General features: G+C 33.1%; 1 protein-coding gene across 1 annotated transcript; it reads left to right on the top strand.

Moving 5' to 3' along the window:
* Positions 1–9740: 9740 nt before the first annotated feature.
* Positions 9741–10804, top strand: LOC131593593 (putative F-box/LRR-repeat protein 23). The gene is made up of 2 exons (XM_058866164.1): positions 9741–10084; positions 10185–10804. Exons 1-2 carry the CDS (start codon positions 9741–9743, stop codon positions 10597–10599), a joined length of 759 nt encoding a protein of 252 aa, XP_058722147.1. The 3' UTR covers positions 10600–10804.
* The last annotated feature ends 13232 nt before the right edge of the window (positions 10805–24036 follow it).

Raw genomic sequence — 24036 nt, 5'->3', positions numbered from 1 at the left:
AGTCAATGGACTCTTTTGCACTCACGTATTTTGCCTATTTTTGCCCATTTTTTCAGGGTTAACCTCGAGGTTACCTCCGACTACATATAATATCATATCAAATCAAAAGCTAAGTCTTACTTCATATTTATTTAAATGTTCATTCTATTTTATTTTGCTTTTTTTTCAAAACTTAGGGTTAGCCCTGACTGTCATTGAATTGATAATACACTCACCCCTTCGTGTTTATTTTTCCTTTTTCAATTTTTCAGGGTTGACCAACCGTCAAAGCTCAATAGTCAGTAACCCTAAATCTTGACCTCATTTATTTTATATTATTACTTGAGTCAGATCCACTGGTTTCTTTTTCCCTTCCCCATATTTTTTGTAACTGCTTCGAGGTTGTATTGTTTGGCCTTGAAGGCACTTAACACTGTGATATACTATTGTGTGATTAGTAATCTTAGGGAGTGCAAGCCTGTTAATCCAATTAGAATCACTTAATTACAAGATAATATAACTGAATTTGATCACGTGATTGTTGCACCCACACACCTTTTTTGGTAACCTCTCTTGTTGCCTGTTGCCTGTTGCCTTGTTGCCTTGTGTTTTTTTTGTAGAATAGCCATGTCCCACGAATACGAGGATACCTCAGCCATGTTGCCTCGACTAACGCAAAGATCATAAGTCCCTAATGATGCTGCCTTCGATACACTAAATATGATCTCGTCCCTCGGAAGTTGCCTACGAAGGGCTGAGGTATCCTCTAGTTGCCTAAACGAAAGGCTATTCTGATCCTTCCCTTAGATTACCTTCCTCTCTATGGCATGGGACAGTCTTATGGCGAAAGATAATGCAACGACCCTTCAACCTCCAAATCAAAGGACTTCCTTGCCCTCCTATGGTAGGGATAGCCCTGAAAGGCTAAAAGAACTCTTTTACGAATATTAAGGTAATTTTCTACCCTTTTCTAAAAAATACTTTCAAAAATCTACGCTTATTTACAAGCTAAAAGTCTTATTTCATTTCTACACTTTTTCTTCAAAGAGAAAAGCAATTAAGAGCCCATGGATAACCATGGATGCAATGGGTGCCTTAAACCTTCCCTTTGCATAATTACCCCCCGAACTCAGTTTTTATTTAAAAGGTTTTTCCTGTTCTTTTAGCCTTTCTTATTGGATAAAATAAAAGTCGGTGGCGACTCTTGCTTACCGTACATTTCTAATAGAGTTAGTTCACCGTATTACACCCTCCAATCCTTTTTGGGAGGAAGAACTATTTCCTCAATCAAACCGAACTCCCCTTTTTGGGAGGAAGAACTATTTCCTCAATCAAACCGAACTCCCTTTTTGGGAGGAAGAACTATTTACCTCGTAATTGACTAAAGTCAACTATGTATAAATTCTTTAACAAACTTCTTCAATTTTTATTTACAAGTAAACTATGTACAACTTCTTTAACAAACTTCTTCAATTTTTATTTACCTCATAATTGACCAAAGTTAACTCACACTATGTAATCAAGAAGATATTCTCTAGAGGAGCAATGATACTCGCTACTATGGATGGCGAAGATTTTCCACAACCTGTGAACGCAGACATAGTCAAAACATACTACGCATAAATAAGACCCGCTAGGTCGACGTACCTAGGCAAAAGTAAGGGCATCCCTGCAAACCAAAAGGGTTCGGGAAAAAGTTAGGGATATATATATATATATATATATATATATATATAATGTACATTCGGTAAGTTGAAAACCCGAAAGGGCGACTTGGGCAAAAAAGGGTATCCTGGTAGGCTGAAAACCTGAAAAGGAGGCCTAGGCAAAAGTTAAGGATTATAGCGTACGACTATGTCTCGTTCAGATCATTCATCATTCAGTTTTATTAGCGGTATCAAGTTCAAAGGGCCCGGACCGATTCAATCATCTTTCTCCAACAAGCAAGGGATGAGATGCTCGAAGACATAATGGCAATAGCAGAGTTGAAACTCAATAGGATCGTTTCCACATAGATATTTTTCTTTTGTTTTACTTTGTATCTTTTCAAAAACACACAAATGTTCTCCTATCATTTTGCCTATTCATGGGTGTTCCTTAAGACAAGCTATTTTATTTTCTACTATCCTGAGTTTTTCTTTCTTTCTCGAATATGCAAATGTCCAATGATAATCTTGAATGAACATATGCATATGAACATGACTAACATTTATCTTTTCCTTTGCAAAATATATGTATGTTTGTAAAAAACAGGAAAGGCAATTAGACAATGTCTAAGTAATCTAGAGGTTCTCCCTCAAAGTCAAATAGTCTGGAAGGATCCCCACAGAGTAATTATTGGAATTTCTCTTCCCCAACAAAGATTCAGTTCCCCAACGAAGTTTTACATCTTCGACACTGCCGGTTCGGCGATACTTCTCTTTTCTCCAAGCAGGGTTACTCATCTCCCTTGTCACCAATCAGGGTACATCAAGATCAATCATTCAAATCACCTTCATCCCCAAGCAGAAATTATAAATCCCCAACTGTATATCTTCAAAAAAAGATGAGATGTCAGGGCCTTGATCAAGATACTTCATATAACATAAATCATGTTCATACATCATATATACATATCCATACATTGCATATAGTGTCTCATACGCTGCATACATGTTTCTCATTTATTTTGAGAAACTCATCACATAAAACATGCATCATGACATTACATAAATATTAACCTTAGTTTTTCAGGACACAGGTACAAGCAGATAAACAATATCGTCGAACTTTCAAGGATCTAATTCTATCATCACGAACGGTGTAGACAAGATCAACTTTCCAAAGTCTAATTCAGTTACTACAAACGGTGCTGACACGACCAACTCTCAAGGATCTAATTCTATCATCACGAACGATGTAGGCACGATCATCTTCCCAAGATCTAATTCAGTTACTACGAACGGTGCTGACACAATCAACTCTCAAGGATCTAATTCTATCATCACGAACGGTGTAGACACAATCATCTTCCTAAGATCTAATTCAGTTACTACGAACGGTGGTGACACGATCAACTCTTAAGGATCTAATTCTATCATCACGAATGGTGTAGACACGACCATCTTTCCAAGATCTAATTCAGTTACTACGAACGGTGCTGACACGATCAACCTACAAGGATCTAATTCTATCATCACGAACGGTGTGGACACGACCATCATTCCAAGATCTAATTCAGTTACTACGAACGGTGCTGACATGATCGACCTTCCAAGATCTCATTTACCACGAACGGTGATGACACGATCAACATCCCACAACTACTTTTCAATACTTCAAGTTCAAATATAGTCTAACGTATGGCTCATTCTGACTTTCAAAACTTATCAAGATAGGTGGAATCTTAAAGCCCACTTCATATCCCCAACATCCAGATGGCATCTCTAAGCCCATCCCCGATGGTACAAATTTCTGGGTACTCTAGTGTTTAATCCTCTTCCACCTTCAGATACCGATTGGCATACAAACCACTATACACCTTCAGGTTTAAGAAGATTGAACAGGGGCAGCTGTCATACCCCAAAATTTTCCCATCTCATTTCACTTTTCAATCTTAGACAAAGGTTCAAGACTTAAGGACATACTCTCATAAACAATGACCTCCTAAACTACGGTTTTGATTTCTCTGAAGAAAACTAACAAATCAAGGTCCCCAATGGATTTCAGATGACTTATGATGTTTCAAACTATCTACATGACAAAATTCAGACTTCAATTCCAAGGATTGCCTAGTCAATTGCTCAGAAAGTCAATAGTCGACTAGTTTGACCTAAAAGTCAACTGTGGTCAAAGTACAGTCAAAATTCCTGATTTTTGTCAACACCCTCATTTTGAAGTATCATTCATCATTTGATTAAGGATTGATCATGATTCATCAAGGAAATTTCAGAAATCAACAAAACCTAAAGTTTCTAAATTAGTGTTTTTGACCTAAAGTCAACTGAACTTTGCCCAGCCATAACTTTCACATGGAACATCCGAAATTTCTCATTCAAAGCTCATTTTGAAGGAAATTGAATTCCCTACAAAATTTTCTCTCACATGCCAAGTCTAAAAATGCTTCGTTTGAGAGATATGAATCAAAAGATAATAGGTCCTTTTTGAAAGTCAACCAAAAGCAGTTTTTTGTCAAAGCCCAGGTCATTTAGATAAAATCTTCAAATGAAAAAAAAGCTTCCAAAGTGGCTTGAAAAAGACATCTTGATGTTTTCAAAAAGTCCTAGAACTCCTCCATATCTTAAAAATTGAAGGAGATATGCCTTGTCAAAGTTGGACAATTTTAAGGAGGAAAATGTGAAACAAAATGTTTCAAAATGGATTTCTTTGTAAAGAGGCCCAACTTTTTATGACCCAATCTTGATCCTCAAGTTACCCAAGACTCCAAATCTAATTGCCACGAATTTTTTAATTTTATTTGATTTTATATGAATTATTAATCATTTAAAAATGATAATTAACTCATATAAATCATGTGAAAATCAAATACTTGGTTTAAGATATTATGAGGATCAAATTCAATCATAATTTAAGTCAAATTATCAATATAATTTCATGCTCCCCAAGATTGATTGGAAAGTATTGAGATTAGGCCAAAATTAGTAACATTTGCAAATCAAATTTTCCAAAGTTCCAATCAAAGATTCCACAAGATTTCTTCTACAATTGTTGACCTAATATGCTCCATTACATAAGTTACACAATTCCAGATGCAAGGGACACAAAATTCTGCAGTCAAGAACCCTATTCAAGTGCCAAATGTTTGACACAAAACTCAAATTTCGGTTTTGAAGAGTGAGGACGTTTCAAAGAATTTCAAGCATTGCTACATGTTCTTGGGAACAAAGTGAAGCTATCTGGACCACTGCACGACATCAACACTCCCAGAACTCTCTCCTATAAGACGAGGTATGTCGTGAAACTTTCAAACTCGATTTCTCTGATTCATAGAATATGAACATGTTGTTGTTGCATATTATGGTTTGTTTAATAATGATGTGAAGAACGATTCTGGATGTTTAATTATGATTCTATGCGTATTTGCCATAGACCACCATTGTTAGGGTTTGTTAGTTTCAATTAGGGATTTTTGATTCAGGATCAATTAATCCATGAAACAGGTACCATTGCATTCGTATGAATAAGACGAATTGATTCATGGCATCGCGCCAAATTTCTAGTGCGTTTTGCTCATATTCGTTGAGAACAGGTGTCGTAGGTTCGAAGCTTTTGTAGCTCTCTACAAAATAGCGTTGTAAAAGATGCTAAGAAGTTTTTAGTGAAGAATATGAAGTGGTGGCGTACTCTGATTGGCTAGAACGCGCGCGGGTTTTTTATAAAACCTGAGAAGATCATGTGCGCGCCAGTCCATGTGGTTGAAGAGGTCCCCTCGTTCTAGGCTGTCCGATCCCACTTATATTTGATCCAACGCACTCAAGGTTGAGAGTCCACCAAGGTCCTTCAGCGCCACACAACATCTAATCATAAGCTAAGTTTTCTAAATTTTTTTATTTTTTATTTTTAATTACATAAATACTTTGGTTATTTCTGTTTCTTATTTTTATTATAATTTTTTTTATTCATTTTTTATTTTCACTTATTCAATATTTTAGTTTTTTTTCTAATAATTTTACACTTATTTATTTTTTATCGAAAACCCGATTTTTCGCAAATAATTGTTTTTTACTAAAATTCAAAATTTCAAATGTACTTTTAATCAATCAAATAATTAGGATTAATCCAATAATTATTTAATCGAACTTTCGATTTTCTTTAACCTTTAATGATTATTAAAAATATTAAAATCATTTATTTTACATATTTTGTTCAATTAGGGTTTATAGACTTTTAATAAATTAGGGTTTGTAGATTTTTAGTCAATTAGGGTTTGTTGGTCTATAATGCACTAACATCTCTTCTTTATTCGTAATTTTCAGGGATGGTCAGGAATTCGATGAAGGCTCGAGGCATTGGCATTAATTTGCCTTTTATCTTTCTTGTCCTTATTATTTTTCTGTTTTTGCTTTCCTTTTCCCCGCAGGTGTTTATTGTAATAGCGTAGGATTTTATTCTTTCTGCGTTTTATCTTGCCTTAATATTAATTGATGTGGTTAGTAATCCTAGGGAGTGCAACCCTAAATTGAATTAGAATAACTAACTTATAAGATAAATATCACTGAACTGAACCACTTGATTGTGCCACACACACACTTTAGGGTAACCTCTCTTGTTGCCTGTCGACTTATTATTGTTGCTTGTTGCCTTAATTTGTGAAAATAGTCAAGTTCCTCGATTCCGAGGATACCTAAAGAAAATGCTGCCCTCAGTTCATTCATCATCAAAATGTTCCTCGATGTTGCCTCGGTAAATGATGATTCGTCCCCATTGCTAAGGTATCCTCGTCTGCTGCCTAAAAAGATCAAATGACTATTATATCCTTCCCTTAGACTACCTGCCCTCTTTATGGCAGGTTCATCTTTTGGCGAACAATAACTTCGATGACCCTTTAAAATCCAATAAAAGGACTTCCTACCCTCCTATGGTATGGATAGCCCTGAAAGGCTAAAAGAACATTTTTTTCAAAACTTAGGGTAGTTGCTACTAATTGCTTGCTCTGGTTTAAATTCAATTTTCCTCTTTCAAAAACCTTCAAAAAGGCTACGCTTATTTTACAAGTTAGAGTTCTTATTCAAAATTTTGTTCCACACTTCAAACATTTTTGAAAACAAAGTGAGCTAAGCAATTAAGAGCCCATGGATAACCATGGATACAAGGGGTGCTTTAAACCTTCCCTTTGTATAACTTACCCCCCGAACTCAATCTCTTTCAAAAAGGTTTTTTCTATTCTTTTAGCCTTTCTTTAAATTGGATAAAATAAAAGTCGGTGGCGACACTTGCTCACCGCAACATTGCTCGCTTAAATATAAAAAGTCAGTTCACCATATTACACTATAAAAAGAGTGGGATTCATATAAAAATAGTGTAATTTTATTTTTACAATCAAACAAAATTTCAATATATCAATTCCTTTAAAAGCCATTTATTTGTATGTTTAACATAAAGATCTTCGTCAATAACGGTATGTAAACGGCTGAAACATCATTTTGTCGCGGCCGTAACGGCATTTCGTCTGTGATTTTATTCTCAGCCTTATAATGGTGAATCATGGTATCGGGAGGCTCTGATAGCGTATTGTCGCGAACCGTTTTTTAAAGCCTTAAATATATATATATATATATATATATATATATATATATATATATATATATATATATGAGGAGGGATCAAATTACATCAGTAGAGTTACACCACAAGTTACACTCGCTAATTAACTTTATTTCAATTTTGTTTTTCAAATCAACCGTTGAATTGAAATATAATATCATACCTATAAAGTTTATAATTAATCTATAATGATTTACTATACGATCAAGATATCCAAAGATTATCGTCAAAATAAATTTTCATATAATGTAAATTCTGATGTAATTCAATGTCATAGTAAATCATATTATAGATTGATCTCAAACTTTATAAGTATGGTCTATATGATAGTATGTTTTAATCTAACTGTTGATTTTTAAATAAATTATTTAAAGTGAAATTATTAAGCGAGTGTAACTCGTGGGATGACTCTTCGGGTGTAATTTAATTTTATATCCAAACTCTAACTAACTCGGGCTTAGCCTACAACTTAGATTATATCACAATAATCTATAATAAAAGAAAATTAATAGTTGTGAAAAAGTCCAAAATACCCTAATTTGATTTTTTGTCACCACATTAAAATTGTGGTTTTTTGGTCATTGTACTATAAAGTTCTTAATTTTATTATTAAATTAATACAACTCTTATATTTTATCAAACTTATCAAATCTCTCTCTATTCTCTATTTTTTTTCTCTTTCATCACTTTCTCACTTCTTTCTTTCAGAAAAAATCTATCAATCTATAATATAAGAAAATTAATGGTTGTGGAAAAGTTCGAAATACCCTTATTTGATTTTTTGCCACCACATTAAAATTGTGGTTTTTTGGTCTTTGTACCATAAAGTTCTTAATTTTATTATTATGAAAAATGTTATTTATAATCCAAATATTTTTTATTCAAAAATGGAATAGGCCAAAAAATCTATTATTGATGTAAATATTTTAATATACGAAAATTTGATATTGATCCAAATATTTTTGTAAATGACACCTTAACAAAAATAATATTTGTATATGGAAAAAAAATCTATTATTTACGAAAAATGGTATTTATGATCCAAATATTTTTATTTCAAGATGATATAAGGGAAAATAATCTACTATTGATCTAAATATTTGTATATACGAAATTTACTATTGATCTAAATACTTTTGTATATGATACTAAACAAAAATGAGGTGTGTATACGAGAAAAAAATCTATTATTAATTTAAATATTTTTATATACGAGAAATGGTATTTATGTTTATATATTTTTGATCCAAAAATGGTATACGGGAAAAAATTTATTATCAATCTAAATATTTTTTTTATACAAAAATTTAATATTGCTCCAAATATTTTTGTAAATTATATCTAAATAGAAATAATATTTGTATTATTATTTACAAAAATGTTATTTATAATTCAAATATTTTTTATTCAAAAATGGTATACGGGAAAAAATCTACCATTATGTAAATATTTTTATATACGAAATTTAATATTAATCCAAATATTTTTGTAAATGATACCTAAACAAAAATGAAGCTTGTATACAGGAAAAAATTTATTATTAAACTAAATATTTTTGTATAGGAGAAATTGTATTTATGATCAAATATTTTTTATCCAAAAATGGTATACGAGAAAAAATATATTATTAATATAAATATTTTAATGTACGAAAATTTAATATTGATCCAAATATATTTGTAAATGATACCTAAACAAAAATAATATTTGTATACGGAAAAAATCTATTATTTACGAAAAATGGTATTTATGACTCAAATATTTTTTATTTAAAAATGGTATACGGAAAAAAAATTATTATTGATCTAAATATTTGTATATACGAAATTTATTATTGATCCAAATATTTTTGTAAATGATACGTAAACAAAAATGAAATTTGTATATGAGAAAAAATTTATTATTGATTTAAATATTTTTAGTCCAAAAATGGTATACGGGAAAGAATATATTATTGATCTAAATATTTTTATATATGAAATAATTAATTATTTATCTAAATTTTTTTTCTTTTTTAACATTTTTATTTAAAGTAAATGATGTATCCAAATTCGCGTAATCGAACAGAACTCCTGCGTATGCACGGGTTTGTTAATAGTTCTTACTAGAGTTTGGATCTTTATTTTTTTTTTTTAAAAATGAAATTTTTTATTATCAGAATTTTGTATATAAAATTACACAAATATTTAATTTATGTCGCATATCTAAAAAAATATGGGTTATTAACAAACAATAATGAAAAAAAAAAAGTAAAAAAAAATTTAAGTGTATTTACATGAATGAGGAAGTAATAGTAATTCTGAAGTGTTAGTAGTAACATTTATTGGAAACCGAGAGCAACTTTTAATTATCATTGGAAACAATCGATTTTATTCAGAGCGAGACTCTGACGCTTCTCTTTCAAAGTTTATTGGAAATGTTTCACTTTTAAGTGTCTATAAAAACTTATAATAAAAACATAGGACTCAATCTATACGTCCATTTTGTTCTAATACATTATGGCAACTTGTTCTATTCCTGCAAAGGAAGTAGAATGTGAGAGAATAATGAAGCCAAATTGGCTTCAACTTCCGGCAGACATCATGTCAAACATACTCCAGAGGCTTGGCACCACAGAAATTGTGACAAGTGCATGCCATGTTTGTCCTCTGTGGTGGAAAATATGCAAAGATCCTCTCATGTGGCGCACCATTCACATAACCAATCCTAGCAATTCACCCTACTCTCATGAGGATTTGGAAAAGATTTGTCGTTTTGCTGTTAAACGAAGTTGTGGTCATCTAGAAGACATTGATATTGAATATTTTGGCACCGATGATCTCCTTGAATGCATTGCTGACAAGTAATTTTTCATATTAAAACTTTCTCTATTTTTGAGTGTGTTGTGACTCTCCTTACAATTTGTTATCCTTTTTTTAATCTTTAAATTTCAAAATTTACAGTGCTAACATAAGATGCTTGAGGCTTGCAAGGTGTCAGAATATTTCAAATAAAGCATTCAGTGAAGTTGTGAGGAAACTGCCACTGATAGAAAAGCTGGATATTTCACACTACAACCTATTGAATAATACTCTTGAAGTTATTGGCCGTTCTTGCCCACTTTTGAAATCGTTCAAATTTGCAAGTATTTTTAAATACATTGAGTGTTCTTATGACGATGTTGCTTTTGTTATTGCTCGAACCATTCAGGGATTACATCAACTTGATATTGCAGGAAATTTACTCACTAAAATTGGATTGCTTGCAATTTTAGATTCATGTCCTCTACTTGAATCTCTTGAACTTGGATGGTGCCTTAATCTTGATTTCACAGGCAATTTGCGGAAAAGATGCCTTGAGCAGATCAAATCGGTTTGAATACTTCTCTTTTGATGATAATGATTTTGTTGATTTTGGTTTTGATTTTGAATTTTGATGATAAAGATATGTGCAATGATGAAAAATTGGGCCATTTTTTATCATCAATTTGTTTCCATGTTCAAGGCCAAGTCTAGTAGGTTTTCATAAGAATTGTTGTCAAGGCATTCGACCGTCCTTGTTTGGTTAATGAATTTGATTTTGGCTTTTTTATGGTGAATGCCGATATTGCGGATTTATAAAATGTAATTTACTAACATGAAAAAAGAAACAGCATTGTATTGCTGGTAAAAATGTTTAGTATTCGCTAATTTACTTGTAATTTGTAAACTAAGCAACTTGCAATTTTTTTTTTTGATATGTAGAATCACTGCAACTTATTTATTCAGCATTTTTATTTACCTCATAATTGACCTAAGTCAACTATGTACGAATTCTTTAACAAACTACTTCAATTTTTATTTACAAGTAAACTATGTACAACTTCTTTAACAAACTTCTTTAATTTTTATTTACCTCATAATTGACCAAATTCAACTCACGCTATGTACATCTAATTCCCCCACAAGATTAGTATGGTGAATATATAACCACTTTGTGTTTGTTTTTTTTTAGTCTTGGAAAGCTGCAGTTGATAGAGACTTTGTTATCTTTTGTATCCTTGTATATATAAAATAAAATAGTATTTCAAATTAATTTAAATATTCACTTCATACCTAACATAAAACATAAAATAACATAAAATTGTAACATACGATTCATATTTATATATAAAATTATAAATTAATTTTATGATAATTCATGAATAAATAAACGCAAAATTATGTTGTTCTATATAGTTTACTCATTAATTAAAAAAAATAATTAACGTTTAACAACAACTAGGGGTTATTTATTCATAATATATAAATGTTGTTCTATATTATGTTGTTCTATACATTTAAAGCAACTATGTGTATGAATATATAAATATAACATTTAATGGACCTATTATTAATTAAATTTTTTTAAGAAATGATCGAATAATGTGTTTTTTTTTTTTTTGAAACCAAGGTTTATGGAAATTAAGTGTTCGTTTTATTTACTTTGTGTTTATGTGCTTAAATTGTATTATTGTGTTTCTAATTAATAATAATACTAACAATGATATAAATTTTAATCTTATCATGTTAATATACATAATATAAAATTTGTTATTATGAGGTTGTTACGTTTTGCTTTAGCGATTTTAGATACAACGGCGACGATTTTCGAGGACCTAGGGTTTTTGATTTCTACAGCGCAGTCACCGAAATCATACTTTGATTGGTTTGAACTCATTATCTTCGGATAAGGGACCAAGAGGAGGAGGCTTATGGCACAGTAGAATTGCACGCTTTCAAGGGGACGAGAGATGTAACACCCTTCTAAACTCCCGCGGAATGTGACATAAAATTCAGAGTAAACATGTATAAGGATGTTACAATTTCAAAAGAAACAAAATATCAAATCTATTGTCATGCCTTTTGAGGAACAAATTGGCATTATTTAGTAAACCATGTTTAACACGGCGGAAAAGAAATCTAGAAACTAAATAACATAACCCTCAATTATCAATATCAAATCATCGATTCACGACCAATTAAACATAATCTGAAACCAATAAAATGAGGGTATAACAATCAACTCTAAACAAGCGTTCCCCAGTGTTACAAGATCAGAGCATGACACCGACGCAAAACTAACTGACTACCCTATAAGCTATCCTTACCATGGTCAAACGCCGCTACTCCTCAATCTGAAAATGGTCAACAATGTTGATTCTTTTACTGGCTGATTAGCATTTATGTTTGGCCAAAACATAGTAGCAGCAATATGTAATAGGATCTATAGAACTTGCAAATATAAAAACAGGTACAACTGCAAGATGTTCTATGGAATGTTAAGACATGTTTTGTGACATCATGTCTTATGTGATATTGCGCCTGCTGAAGCTGGAATGTGAAGATTCAATATGTAATTAACAAATGCAGAAGAATTTAAAGGTCAAAATAATCAATTCAGAATATTGAAGATTGTGTAGTTTATAATTGTGGAGACAATTTAGGAAACTTATGATTAAAAACCTTTTCTTTTAGCAGAATAATTTTGCTGATTTGTAACACCAAAGATAGCTGTGATTGTCAGCCCAAGTCTAGTTGGGAATTGGTTATAAATAAAAATCTTTGTAACCTAGTTAGGAAGCAAGCAAGCCGAGTATTGAAAAGATGTAAACAGTAGAGTTTGTTAAGGTAGACCACCTGAGTTGTGGGATGACTGCCATGTTCTTCCAAAACCTGTAGGTAAGAGAAGTATTGTTTTCACTCCAATCCTTTAGGTAAGAGTTGAGAGATTTGTCTCTTGTCAAAACTATTAAGCAAGATCAAGTAAGTTTTTCTTGTTGATTGTCTAAATAGCTGTGACAGGGTTGTAACAGTTAGGTATCACTAGGGAGTGAGCAGAGGTTCTCTTGTACATGTCTTAGATGGAATTCTAAGATAAAGGTTGCATTGGGTCGTGATAGGTAAATCAGAGGTTGTTTATCTCAAATAGTACTACTGCCAGTGAAATCTTCTTCCTGGCTTGGTAGCTCCTAGAGTAGGTGTTGTTGTACACCGAACTGGGTTAACAATTCTGTTGTGCTTTTAATTGTTTTCCTGCACTGTTTTTGTACTCCTACCTTGTGTGTTTTATTATGTCAGATCAGGTGTCAAGACATCTTTATATGACATCTGAGTTTGCTGTCACCAGAATTTCAATTGGTATCAGAGCAGGCATCTTGTCTGTCTCTGGGTGAGATCCATGGGGGTTACTTTCTGGTTGTGTACAACGTAGAAGATCGTTTGAACAAGGAGTGTTCATATTCTATGGTCCTTTGAAGTGGAGGATGGACCTATTTGTGGAAGACTAGACCAACCTGGCCAGAGCCGTTGTATTTTCTTGATGAAAGAAGATAATGATGCTTGGACAAGATTAAATTCAAAAACTTCATGCGGGAGTGAAGATTTTGGATTGTATTGTTAAATCATTATACACAGAGAAGAGTATTATCAAAAGCTTCATGCGGGAGTGAAGACTCTGATAAGGTAACCTCTGTAATTAAGGATTATGATCAGGATTTCTGGTGGATCTATGTTGTTGCTTGTCGAATAAGAAATTAGCTTAAAGATTTGATTTATTCCCTATGTATCATGCTTATAATAAAATTGGGGGGAAAGCATGGAATTCTGTTTAAGAATGGTTATTTTCCGCTGCTTAGCCTCTGATATAAACCCAATATTAAAGGAGAATCCTAGGGTACTTAATAGAATGTATGGCAGAACCTTACGACTATAATTAAAGTGTCAAAGATACTGAGTAATCTCTCAAGTCCACTAATAATGGCATGGTTTATTAGAGCTGCTGAATGTCAACTGATCAATGATATTCATAATCATCTGAAAGTGTGAACCTTGAAGAGTTTCAAGGCTGAAATGTTCCTAGAAGGAGGAACATATGTTCTACTGGATGTTGGGACATTATTACTGGTATGTAGCTACCATTTAAAGATCAGGTGTTCTGGTGCTTAACTAATGCAGTGTGAGTACATTGGCTTGGAACCTATTCCTGACCTGGAAGAGAAGACATCTGATTATAAATTGGTCAGGACACGATCAACATGTACTTCTACTCCAAATGTTAATTTATGGGAGCTTAGAAGTAAAAGCTCAGTGCTAAAGAAAACTCATGAATGTATTCCTTTTTGATCCTTTATGTTTAAATCAAGATGACCGTACATCTGGTATTTTCCTCTGATAAAAGGAACCAAATATGTGGATTTTTCATTCATTACCATAAAGCAGTTGTTGGAACTGAATACTGTGTCTGAACCACAATGAAATATGGTCACAAATGTTGACTGCCCTAGTTGTTATCCAGAAAGCGTAGTGTTATTTAGAATCAAGGAAGTCAGATGGCTCAGAAGAATCTGACTAATTCAGTGTTATGGCATAACTGAGTCTGTTCCAGAAACCTAAATGAGGGAATCTCCCCTATAGGTACAAACTATGGGATCCATCATCTCAAAATCAGAATGAGAGTCCGAAGAAAAGCTTATTGAGATGTTGGCTATTCTATTCCTTGATATGTCTGGATGTTGCTGATATTTTCACTCTACTGTTTCCACCCCAAGAGATATGAATTAGATGTTAGAGATGTTAACCAAGAATCATGAAGGATGATGTCATATCAGATGTTACAACATCATCTCAAGATCTTCAGTTTTTTTGGAGGTGTTTATTGCCAAGGGTAAGCAAGGAGGTGACAGTCAGAATATTCTAGTGTGAGTAGTAAATTCTAACTAACTAACTGATAAGTACTTTGACGGGAGACTTAGTACTTATTAGGTGTAGAACTTGAATACAAGACTGTGAAGAAGAAATCAGTCAAGATAAACTAGTGTGAGTAGTAAATCTTACTAAGTAACTAATGAGTACTTTGACGGGAGATTTAGTACTTATTAGATATGGAGCCTAAATGCAAGTTTCATATACTCTGTTGGGAGCTGAGTATTTGTATAAAGAATTCATGGACTCGTGTGAACTAAGCATCAGTATTAAAGTTCACTGTTTATCTTCACAAGTCTAGTAAGTGTGGCAATGTTGTCTGGTGTTTATTTGAAGAGTTGATTCAAACAAGAAGAAATATAAAGGTTCTTTTAAATATCTTAATGGGAGTTGGATATTAATAATAACCGTGTGGATATCTCAATCAAGAAAAGAAGAAGTTTGTGATGTATAGAAGAGAATGTTCTACATAAAGAAGTAACATCACAACTATTGAAGACACCTGAGAGATAAGGTTCATACTTATCTGCTGAAGATTGATTTATGGTTATACAATTGTAGTTTCTTCTACTTCAAGTTGCATAGTATGGCAATCTGAATCTTGTGTAGCAAGCAAATTGAAGGATTCCTAATTTGAAAACTGTGGTAAATTCCATATGAAGGATGCTTCAAGGACGAACATCAAAGATGTCCTAAATGTGTATATCTCAGGGGGGAGTAGAGAGTATGCAGATCATAGAAGACAATGTTATTCTTCTTCTATTCATATGGAAAGTTTTTAAACTAATCTCTTAAAGCCAAAAGAACAATGTCATACAAGATGTCAGAACATAACTCAAGACATATTTTATCCTTGAAAACTAGCAAGGATCATTCTTAATATTATCATGTCAAAACATGTATTGATGGTTGTCATACCCCAAATTTGCCCGCCATATTTCTTAAACTGGAGTCTCATAATTTATAGTTTATATTTACTAACATTTTGACATTAATTTATTTGGCATATTCCAAAACATATAGCGTATTTTAAATTATTTGTAACAAATATTTACTTGCCCTTTATATCATTTCAAATGTCTTTATATTTCAAATAAATCAAATAGTACAATTGGTAAGAGGTAAAACTTCCGAGCATAGGGTCATGAGTTCGATCCCTTCATATGAGTTTTAAATTTCATTACTTTTAGAATGTTAACCTTCTTTTACTATTTTAATTATTTTTAGTCCAATTTAATTACCTTTTTATTATACTTTATAAAAAAAAAAGATATATCTATTATTAGCATTATTGTTCGGTTACTATTTCAAAGGAAAATAGTAAAACCAAATTTTAATGTTGTTTAAGTTTTGATTCTAGTTATGGTATTAGAAATTAGTATAGTTATTATAATTATTTTCTTAAAAAAAAGGAATGAGTCCATTAAAATGAGCTGCTATTATTTTGGATAGTTCCTATATTTTAGATTAAGTCAATTAAAATTAATAGTCAGTTTCAAATCCCCACATCCTTACATTGTCGTACTTTAAAATTTTGCCACTTTAGAAATCTTTTTTTTTTAATTTTTTTTAGTATTATAATCATTTTAGATCTATTCAAATTTTGTTATTTTTTAGAATAATATCTTTTTATTATGGTAACCATTTTATATTTAATCCAATTTTGGCATTTTTTTTTAATTCTAACGTCAGGTGTTATTATTAAATATTGGTTTAGTTATTATTTTGATTTGGTTAACATTACTTTTTATTTAAAAAAGTTATTAGTGTTATTATTTTCAATTACTATTTTTTCCTTTTAAAACTCAAATAATTTAATTCAAAAATTTGTTCTATATCTTTTTTTTTTTTAAATTTTGATTACTATTAGTAATATTATATTAGAAATTGGTATATATGAAATTATTTTATTTAAAAAAAAGAAAAGAAAAAAGAATCACTCAATTGTTACTATTTTCATGCTTCATACATCTTCATCGAACCTTTACCCGTGACAAAACCAACGGAATCCAAAGTCACGATTTTTTCAGAAATCTCAGAAAATTAAAACGTTTTTTTTTTCAATCATAGGAGATCCTCACCAAGTCAATTACAGAAAATCCAATCTTTCCTTTCCAAATTTAAAAAAAAAAACAGAGACAAAGAGATTAATACTAAAGAATCTCATGAATCTCAAGAACGGTTACAAAGCAATAAATTAAAATTATTCAATCCAAATCCCTAAACTTACAGTAAAATCCGAATCAAATACCTAATAATGGAGACTGAATCAAAAACGAATCTGAATCATGAACAAGCTCAAATATCTAATTTCCTAATTCAAAATTCTAATTACAAACCAAATCGAAATCAATTTAATTTCATAACAACAAAATCAATAATTTCCTAATCTATACAATTCCTAAAATCTATAAATTGAACCCTATTTCTAATTCAGAAGGGAAGAAAAAAATGACATAGAAAAAAGACCGAAAAAATCAGACAAAAAATTGAACACGAAAAGAAGGAGTAGAAGGGGATTGTTGCTACAGATCCTTATTACGAACCCTTAGCCGAAAGTTCAAAGCAATCGGCCGCCACCACTCAATCTGGGTTTCACGTCTGAAACCCCAGACCGCCGTCGATCCGCACCGTCCTCTTGCTACGCCGCCGCCTTCAAGTCTTGCACTTGTGAAAGAGAAGAAAGGGAGGTCAAAGAAGGAAGGCTCAAAAATCATAAGAACTCGCACCAAGATTCAATAGGAGGTAATCCGAAAAAACACTTAGCTGTAGGTGATTATGATTGATTTTTTATTGTTGTGTGATTGGGGGTTTAGGGTTTGATGGTTTAGATTCATGTGGAAGGGTGTCTGGGTTTTTTTCTTCTGTTTGTTTATTGTGGACGTTGTTGCTGATTAGAGAAAGAGGAGAGAGAATCGTGAGGAAGAGAAAGAACCGTTTACGATAAATAAAAAATAAAAGAAATGAATTAAAAATGATCCCTTATTCCATTATCAGACGATCCTGTGTTCTCCTTTACCATACACCCTCGGTCCATATTAAATCATAGCCGTACGATCACAATATGCGTGCCAAATTACGCGAGCACCATGGTAACGCCTATGTCCCCGCACACCTGATTCGAACGGATCAAGGTATGTTGATAATGGGCCTAGCCCAATGTTTTTTACACACCCGATTTACACTTTTTTACAAAAGTTATGTAATTCGTACCCCCGATGCTTATTGGGCCCAGATTTACATCAGGGCCTGGTTCCTTATACAATTTGCACTCTGGTTTTTACTATCATAAGATAAAACGCACCTCCCTAATTTATTAGGTTCAAATTGACATTTAGACCTAATTATTTTATTAATCAAATATTTATTTCAGTATTATTATCTCCTCTATTTTCATTAACATATAATTTTTATTTTATTTTAATTTTTACAAATTACTAATATCTAATTTATTTACTATATTCATAGAAGATAATATTTAAAATATATCTATTTTTTTTAACTTAAACTTTCTATTGGAATACATTCTTAATACATATTTTACTAAATTTTAATTCAATTATTATAGATACATCAAATTAAAAATCTCAAAATATCTAAAACTTTTTTACTAATACCAAGTCAAAATTAATTTCATAAAAAAAAGGATTGTGCAATTGTTTTTTTACTAAACTTCGAACTACGCCCACAATTACCTTATTTTCTAAACCGGACGAAATTCAAAGAAGAATCTGAAAGTAATTATACAATCCTATAAAAAACACAAACCAAACCCGAACTACGAATTGGGACTCTGATTCTCCATAAGGAGATACGTAGGCATTCAATCGAAAATTGAAGCGAGTCCCCTAATAAATAAATAAATCCCATTTCTTTTATAAATATGAAAATAATGCTTTCGAAACCTTAGAAAAAAAACCTAGATCTAGAGGGGGTCCCCTTGAGTACAAGGGAAATAAAGGATGCCTAACACCTTCCCTTTATTTAATTAACTCGCGAACTTAGAATCTCTAAAAATATAGGGTTATCCATTTAATTCCCTTCCCTTGAGATAAAAATAATGGTGGCGACTCTAAAATTTTTAAGCCGGTTGCTACAGCTGGCGACTCTGCTGGGGACAAATAAAATAGAGTATTCCCTACCTTTAGGTCTAGGTTTTCTGTTGGGGTTTTTATTATTTTTTTCGTTTATTTTTCATATTGTGTTTTATTTATTATATTGTTTTATTTGTTATTTTGTTTGTTTTTCATATATATATATATTTTGTTGGTGGGATCATATTTCGAATAAAGTGAGAAACATTAAGAGAAGGATTGTCAATTGGCCAAAGGGGTTTAACATCCCTACGAGTCTTTGCGACAACTTCGCCTAGAGTCGGTCAAATTCCGAGAAATGTCTCAAGAGGGCTCGCCTCTCTTAGAGTCAGGACTTTGGATTTGACCAATGACTCTTTGTACCAAAAATAAAAGATCATGGTGAGACCTTTACGACCTATGAGATAAGTCTCGGTCTACAAAGAGGCTCCGCTTAAGGGAGGCCGCGGTGCCTTTCCCTTTAGCGTCATTCATGATACCCTTAGCAAAGCCACCCTGAGTGGGGAGGGTAGAATATCCTTAGAGCGAACTTATGAACCTGCCTATTAAGGATACCATTATCACCATCTCACCACCGAGTTACATTATCATACATGCATGCATTTAAATTTTAAAATATTCATTTTTTTATGTCTTATTCACAGGAATTCTTCAAAAAATATATATATAAAAAAAAAAGAAGAAAGGTTTTGGCGAGCATAAAAAAAAATGAATCAAGAAAAGAAACCGACTATCCATATCAGTGTCATGTTTCCAGATTTGACAAAGATGAAGCAAATTAGGAAGGAATTACCCAACAAGTCCATGAAGAGCTTTGTTCGTAAATACGGAAAAATCCTTGACTTACTTAGTGAGAATGTGAAAATAGATGCTATTACTGCCCTTATACAGTTTTATGATGTGCCATTGAGATGTTTTACTTTTCAAAACTTTCAACTAGCGCCTACATTGGAAGAATTTGATAGGATTTTGGGATTCTCCAAAATCAAAGAGGATGTCTATGTGGGAATTGGTCAAACTACTAAGGTTGAGGATTTAGCTAAGGCATTGGGAATATCGTATTCTGATTTTGTGCCTAATTATAAAGCAAAGGGAAAAGTTCAAGGAGTAAAAGGACAATATTTGGAAGATATGGCTATCGCCTTTGCAAAAAAACAAGAATGGGAGGCTTGTGAGGATTGCTTGGCGTTGTTGATTTTTGGATTGGTTCTGTTTCCAAATGATGCTGATTATGTTGACCCCGCCGCCATCAACGTATTTTGGGCTGTAAAAGTGTTGAACGTAGATCCTACTCCAACTTTGTTGGCTGACGTGTATTATGCCATCAATGCACGTTATGAAAAAGGAAGAGGGGCACTACGCTGTTGCATTCCTTTGTTATTTTCTTGGTTCATGTCTCATCTTTATAAGGATGATTATTTGATTCCGAACTTGGATAAACATGGATGGGCTCAAAAATTGAGGGCTCTTAATGCTGACTCTATACTGTGGTATGCTAGAAGGTTGGATATCAGAAAAGTTGCTTATAAATGTGGAACATTTCCTAATATACCGTTGATTGGAACAAGAGGGTGTATCGACTATAACCCCTCTTTGGCTTTACGTCAACTTGGGCATCCTTTAGAAGATAAACCTTCCGAAGAAGAGTTGAAACAGTTGTTGCTTCATGACATGGGTAAAAAGAATCCAAAGCTACTTCAGAGTATCATTCGAGCTTGGGGCAAAGTGCATAAAAAAGAGTATAGTAAGAACAACACTGTGGCCAGAGAAGCCTATACTCAGTGGGTTATAAATAGGGTCCAAATCAACAAGTTACCATTTGATATTGATCCGGAGTATAAGTCAGATGTACCGGATCCGCTTCCTATGTCAGTGGAAGAAGTGGAAGAACTAAAGGCCTCCCTTGAAAAAGCTCAGAGAGAAAAAGAAGGGCTAGAGCATGATCTCTATGACCTTAATTACGAGAAAAATCAACTACAATACGAGCTTAAGAAGAAAGAAGAACAGATTCAAAAAAATAACGAGCAGGTGGACAAAGAGAGGCTCAAAAGGAAGCGGGCAACTGATGGATTCATAAGTGCAAACTTTAACCTCGATTCCCACAATCAACAAATAAAAGATGCTAATCTGGAGAATGAAAGACTAAGGGGTTGGTATACCCAAGCATTAAAAGACAAGAGGACAATTGAAATAGATCTAGAAGCACAAATCCAAGAGTTGGTTGGCAAAGCTCGAGAGCAAGAGAAAAAAATCCAAGACCTCACCACTAGACTTCGCGAAAGCCAAGAATCTGAGATGGGGGAACAAGTCTATAGAATGGAAATTGAAGGGAGTCTTACCCAACAAATGAAAAATAATGAAGAAGTGGTTCAAGAATTAGAAGACTTCCGGAAAGAATTCTATGCGCTAGTAGACCAATATGAAACGATAAGGGCTGAAAAAGAATATTGGGAAGGACAATATGAGATCATGGCCCGAGCTGGGGAGGATAATAGAATCATAATCCCGACTCTTTACCAGGATTACATGATGTATAAGGACAGGCATGAAAAGCTCGCCTTCTTGGCGAACAACCTCATCGATGATATCCCAAGAAGTTTGAAAGAAGCTGAAGCTACAATGATCCTTCTTCCAAAAGAAGTCGAAAATTTCCTCAAGCTTTGTAGAGAGATGGTTGACAATTTTAGGGCGGAAATTCATAAACGTCGTTAAGAGTTTTTAGTTTCTCTTTTTTATTTCGTATTCTGCAATTTGCTTATGTTTTTCCTATTCAGTAATTTGTTTCTGCTTTTCACATTCAGTATTTGTTTTGGTTGTATTCCCGATTGGAGAATTATTATGTTCTTCTTCATTCAATAAAAAGTACTTTTGTTTCAATATATTATGTTCTTGAGATGCTCACCATAAAAAATGAGAACCTAAAAAAAAAAGTGTAAAGAATGATTCCTGTGGATAAGACAATAAATGAATAAAAATTTATTTTTAGCATGCATATGCATTTCAAAAATCTTTTTCAAAAAAAAAAAGAAGAGGGTATATTTCCTCGATTGGATCATTGCACTGATAAAGAGGAAATCACCACGTCAACTCCGTCTCCTCAAAAAAGTTAGAAAGTGTATATTGTGGGGGGATATCCCCACTACCTACGTTAAGGAGGTCAAGACTACAAAGATCACCTCCAATAAATCCAAAATCCTGTCATCATCAACAACAAGGGGCACGACGCGTCATTGTTGTGTATACGATTCTTGCTCCTATAAAATGCAATCACTTGGAGGCCTTAGCCAAAAGCAAAATGATGACGGAACCCAAACAAGATGCACGAGGAGATTAATCATTCAAAATATGCCAAGTGTCAAAAGATAATACAAAAGATTTGACCAAAGCACTTTCAAAGATCTCAAGCATATCGTCGCTCTCGAAGCCCTGTGTCTCAACATACATTGGTGTAAATCCTCAAGTTCCAACCACGAAATCAAAAATATCATTGTTTTCTGGAGTAATCACAAGTACAATTTCAAGAGCATCTTTAGGTTGACACAATTGATTCCACGAAGGAGATTCATAATCAAGGCTCCACACTTTTGAACAAAGGTGGGCGCGTCCACATACTAAAGGCGTTGATTGACAATGGGGCATCTCTAAATACGATGTCTAAGCTCACCTTAATGAGGCATAACATGGAGGCTAAGCACCACAAACTTGGATAGTGTTAAAGGTTCCCCATCTCAAGAAGTGGACCTTATAACAAAGACATGGTCACTTATATCCTACGTTACTGTTGAGACAGGTTATTACGTTGGCATACCAAGGATACACAAGGGCAGTCACCACCAACTCCAAGTCAAAAGATACAAAGCATAGTCGAGATAACAATGATCATTGCTAGCCGAGGGTAACATCTTCGTGAAACCTAATGCCATACCAGTCTCGACAATCTAGAGACATGTGTTGCTATTACTCGCAACTAGTGGAGAATGGGAAATCAGAAACTGTCAAAGAATCTAGGGGAAAAAGGAAAATGGGGCAAGTTTTTAAACATCCCATATGATAAAAACAAGCATGGTATACACTACCGCATCCATAAAGGTAGTACAACTACAAAGATCGAATAAAGCAGTTTCCGATTATCCACAAGATTCTCATTACTACCCAGTTCAAGCGCAGCTATCCAGCGTTGCTTGATAATAAATGGGTATACAGTCTCGTCATCAAAAGTGCTCAAAATGAAGAAACTCAACAAATTGGATTACCGTGGAAATCCCAGAGATCTATTTCTTTTTAAAGCATTTTTGTTGATTTCAAATCCCTATGCTTTGCCCAAAGCTTAGTGGTAACTCATCAGGGCACCCACGTTGTTTTAAAACATTGTTTATTCTTAATAAAAGTCGTGTTTGTATTCAATTTAAGATCATTTTTTCTTTCAGTCCCTTTCTTTTCAAAATGGCAATATTTTTATATACACTTCTCATTTAATAAAATAAACAAATGTTATATCTTCTCCTAAATCAATTGGTAACAATGCTGCTATCGTCCTGTATGACTGTGATCCTCTGATTAACCAAGCCGTAGGGGATGGTGAGGAAGATTGTGAACTCCTTGAAGAGTTAGCTAACACATGAGTCAAAGACAATACAACCACACCAAGAAGCGACCGGGGGAGTCAACCTTAGCACTAAGGAAAACAAGAAGGAGGTTAAAATAGAGGTTCTTTGGATAAGGATAAATGTCTGCGCAAATGTACAAACATGTTTCAGTTGGTTATATCAAAACATGCCATGCCCTGACCCTAGTACTGGGGCAAACAAAACTGACACCCGAAGAAGATTGCCCACTAATTACACAAAGCTTAACAGAATCAAACATTACATTCAAGGTTCATGGAGAAGTCTCACAATTCAACACAAGTCTTCTAGTAGTTACAAAATATCCACAACAAATTACAAATATCAAAGGAAGACGACCAAGTCTGTATACGTGGGGATTATCGAAACTTTAAA

This window comes from Vicia villosa, linkage group LG1, assembly GCF_029867415.1.
Source record: "Vicia villosa cultivar HV-30 ecotype Madison, WI linkage group LG1, Vvil1.0, whole genome shotgun sequence".
Taxonomy (NCBI): Eukaryota; Viridiplantae; Streptophyta; class Magnoliopsida; order Fabales; family Fabaceae; genus Vicia; species Vicia villosa.
The sequence above is the reverse complement of the archived record's forward strand: the minus strand, read 5'-3'. Positions and strand labels throughout refer to the sequence as shown.

What these genes read in the sequence shown, in the direction of transcription:
- LOC131593593 (XM_058866164.1), top strand. Translation starts at nt 9,741, where the DNA reads ATGGCAACTTGTTCTATTCCTGCAAAGGAAGTAGAATGTGAGAGAATA. An exon ending in CTTGAATGCATTGCTGACAA is followed by an intron (nt 10,085 to 10,184) that starts GTAATTTTTCAT and finishes CAAAATTTACAG; the next exon opens with TGCTAACATAAGATGCTTGA.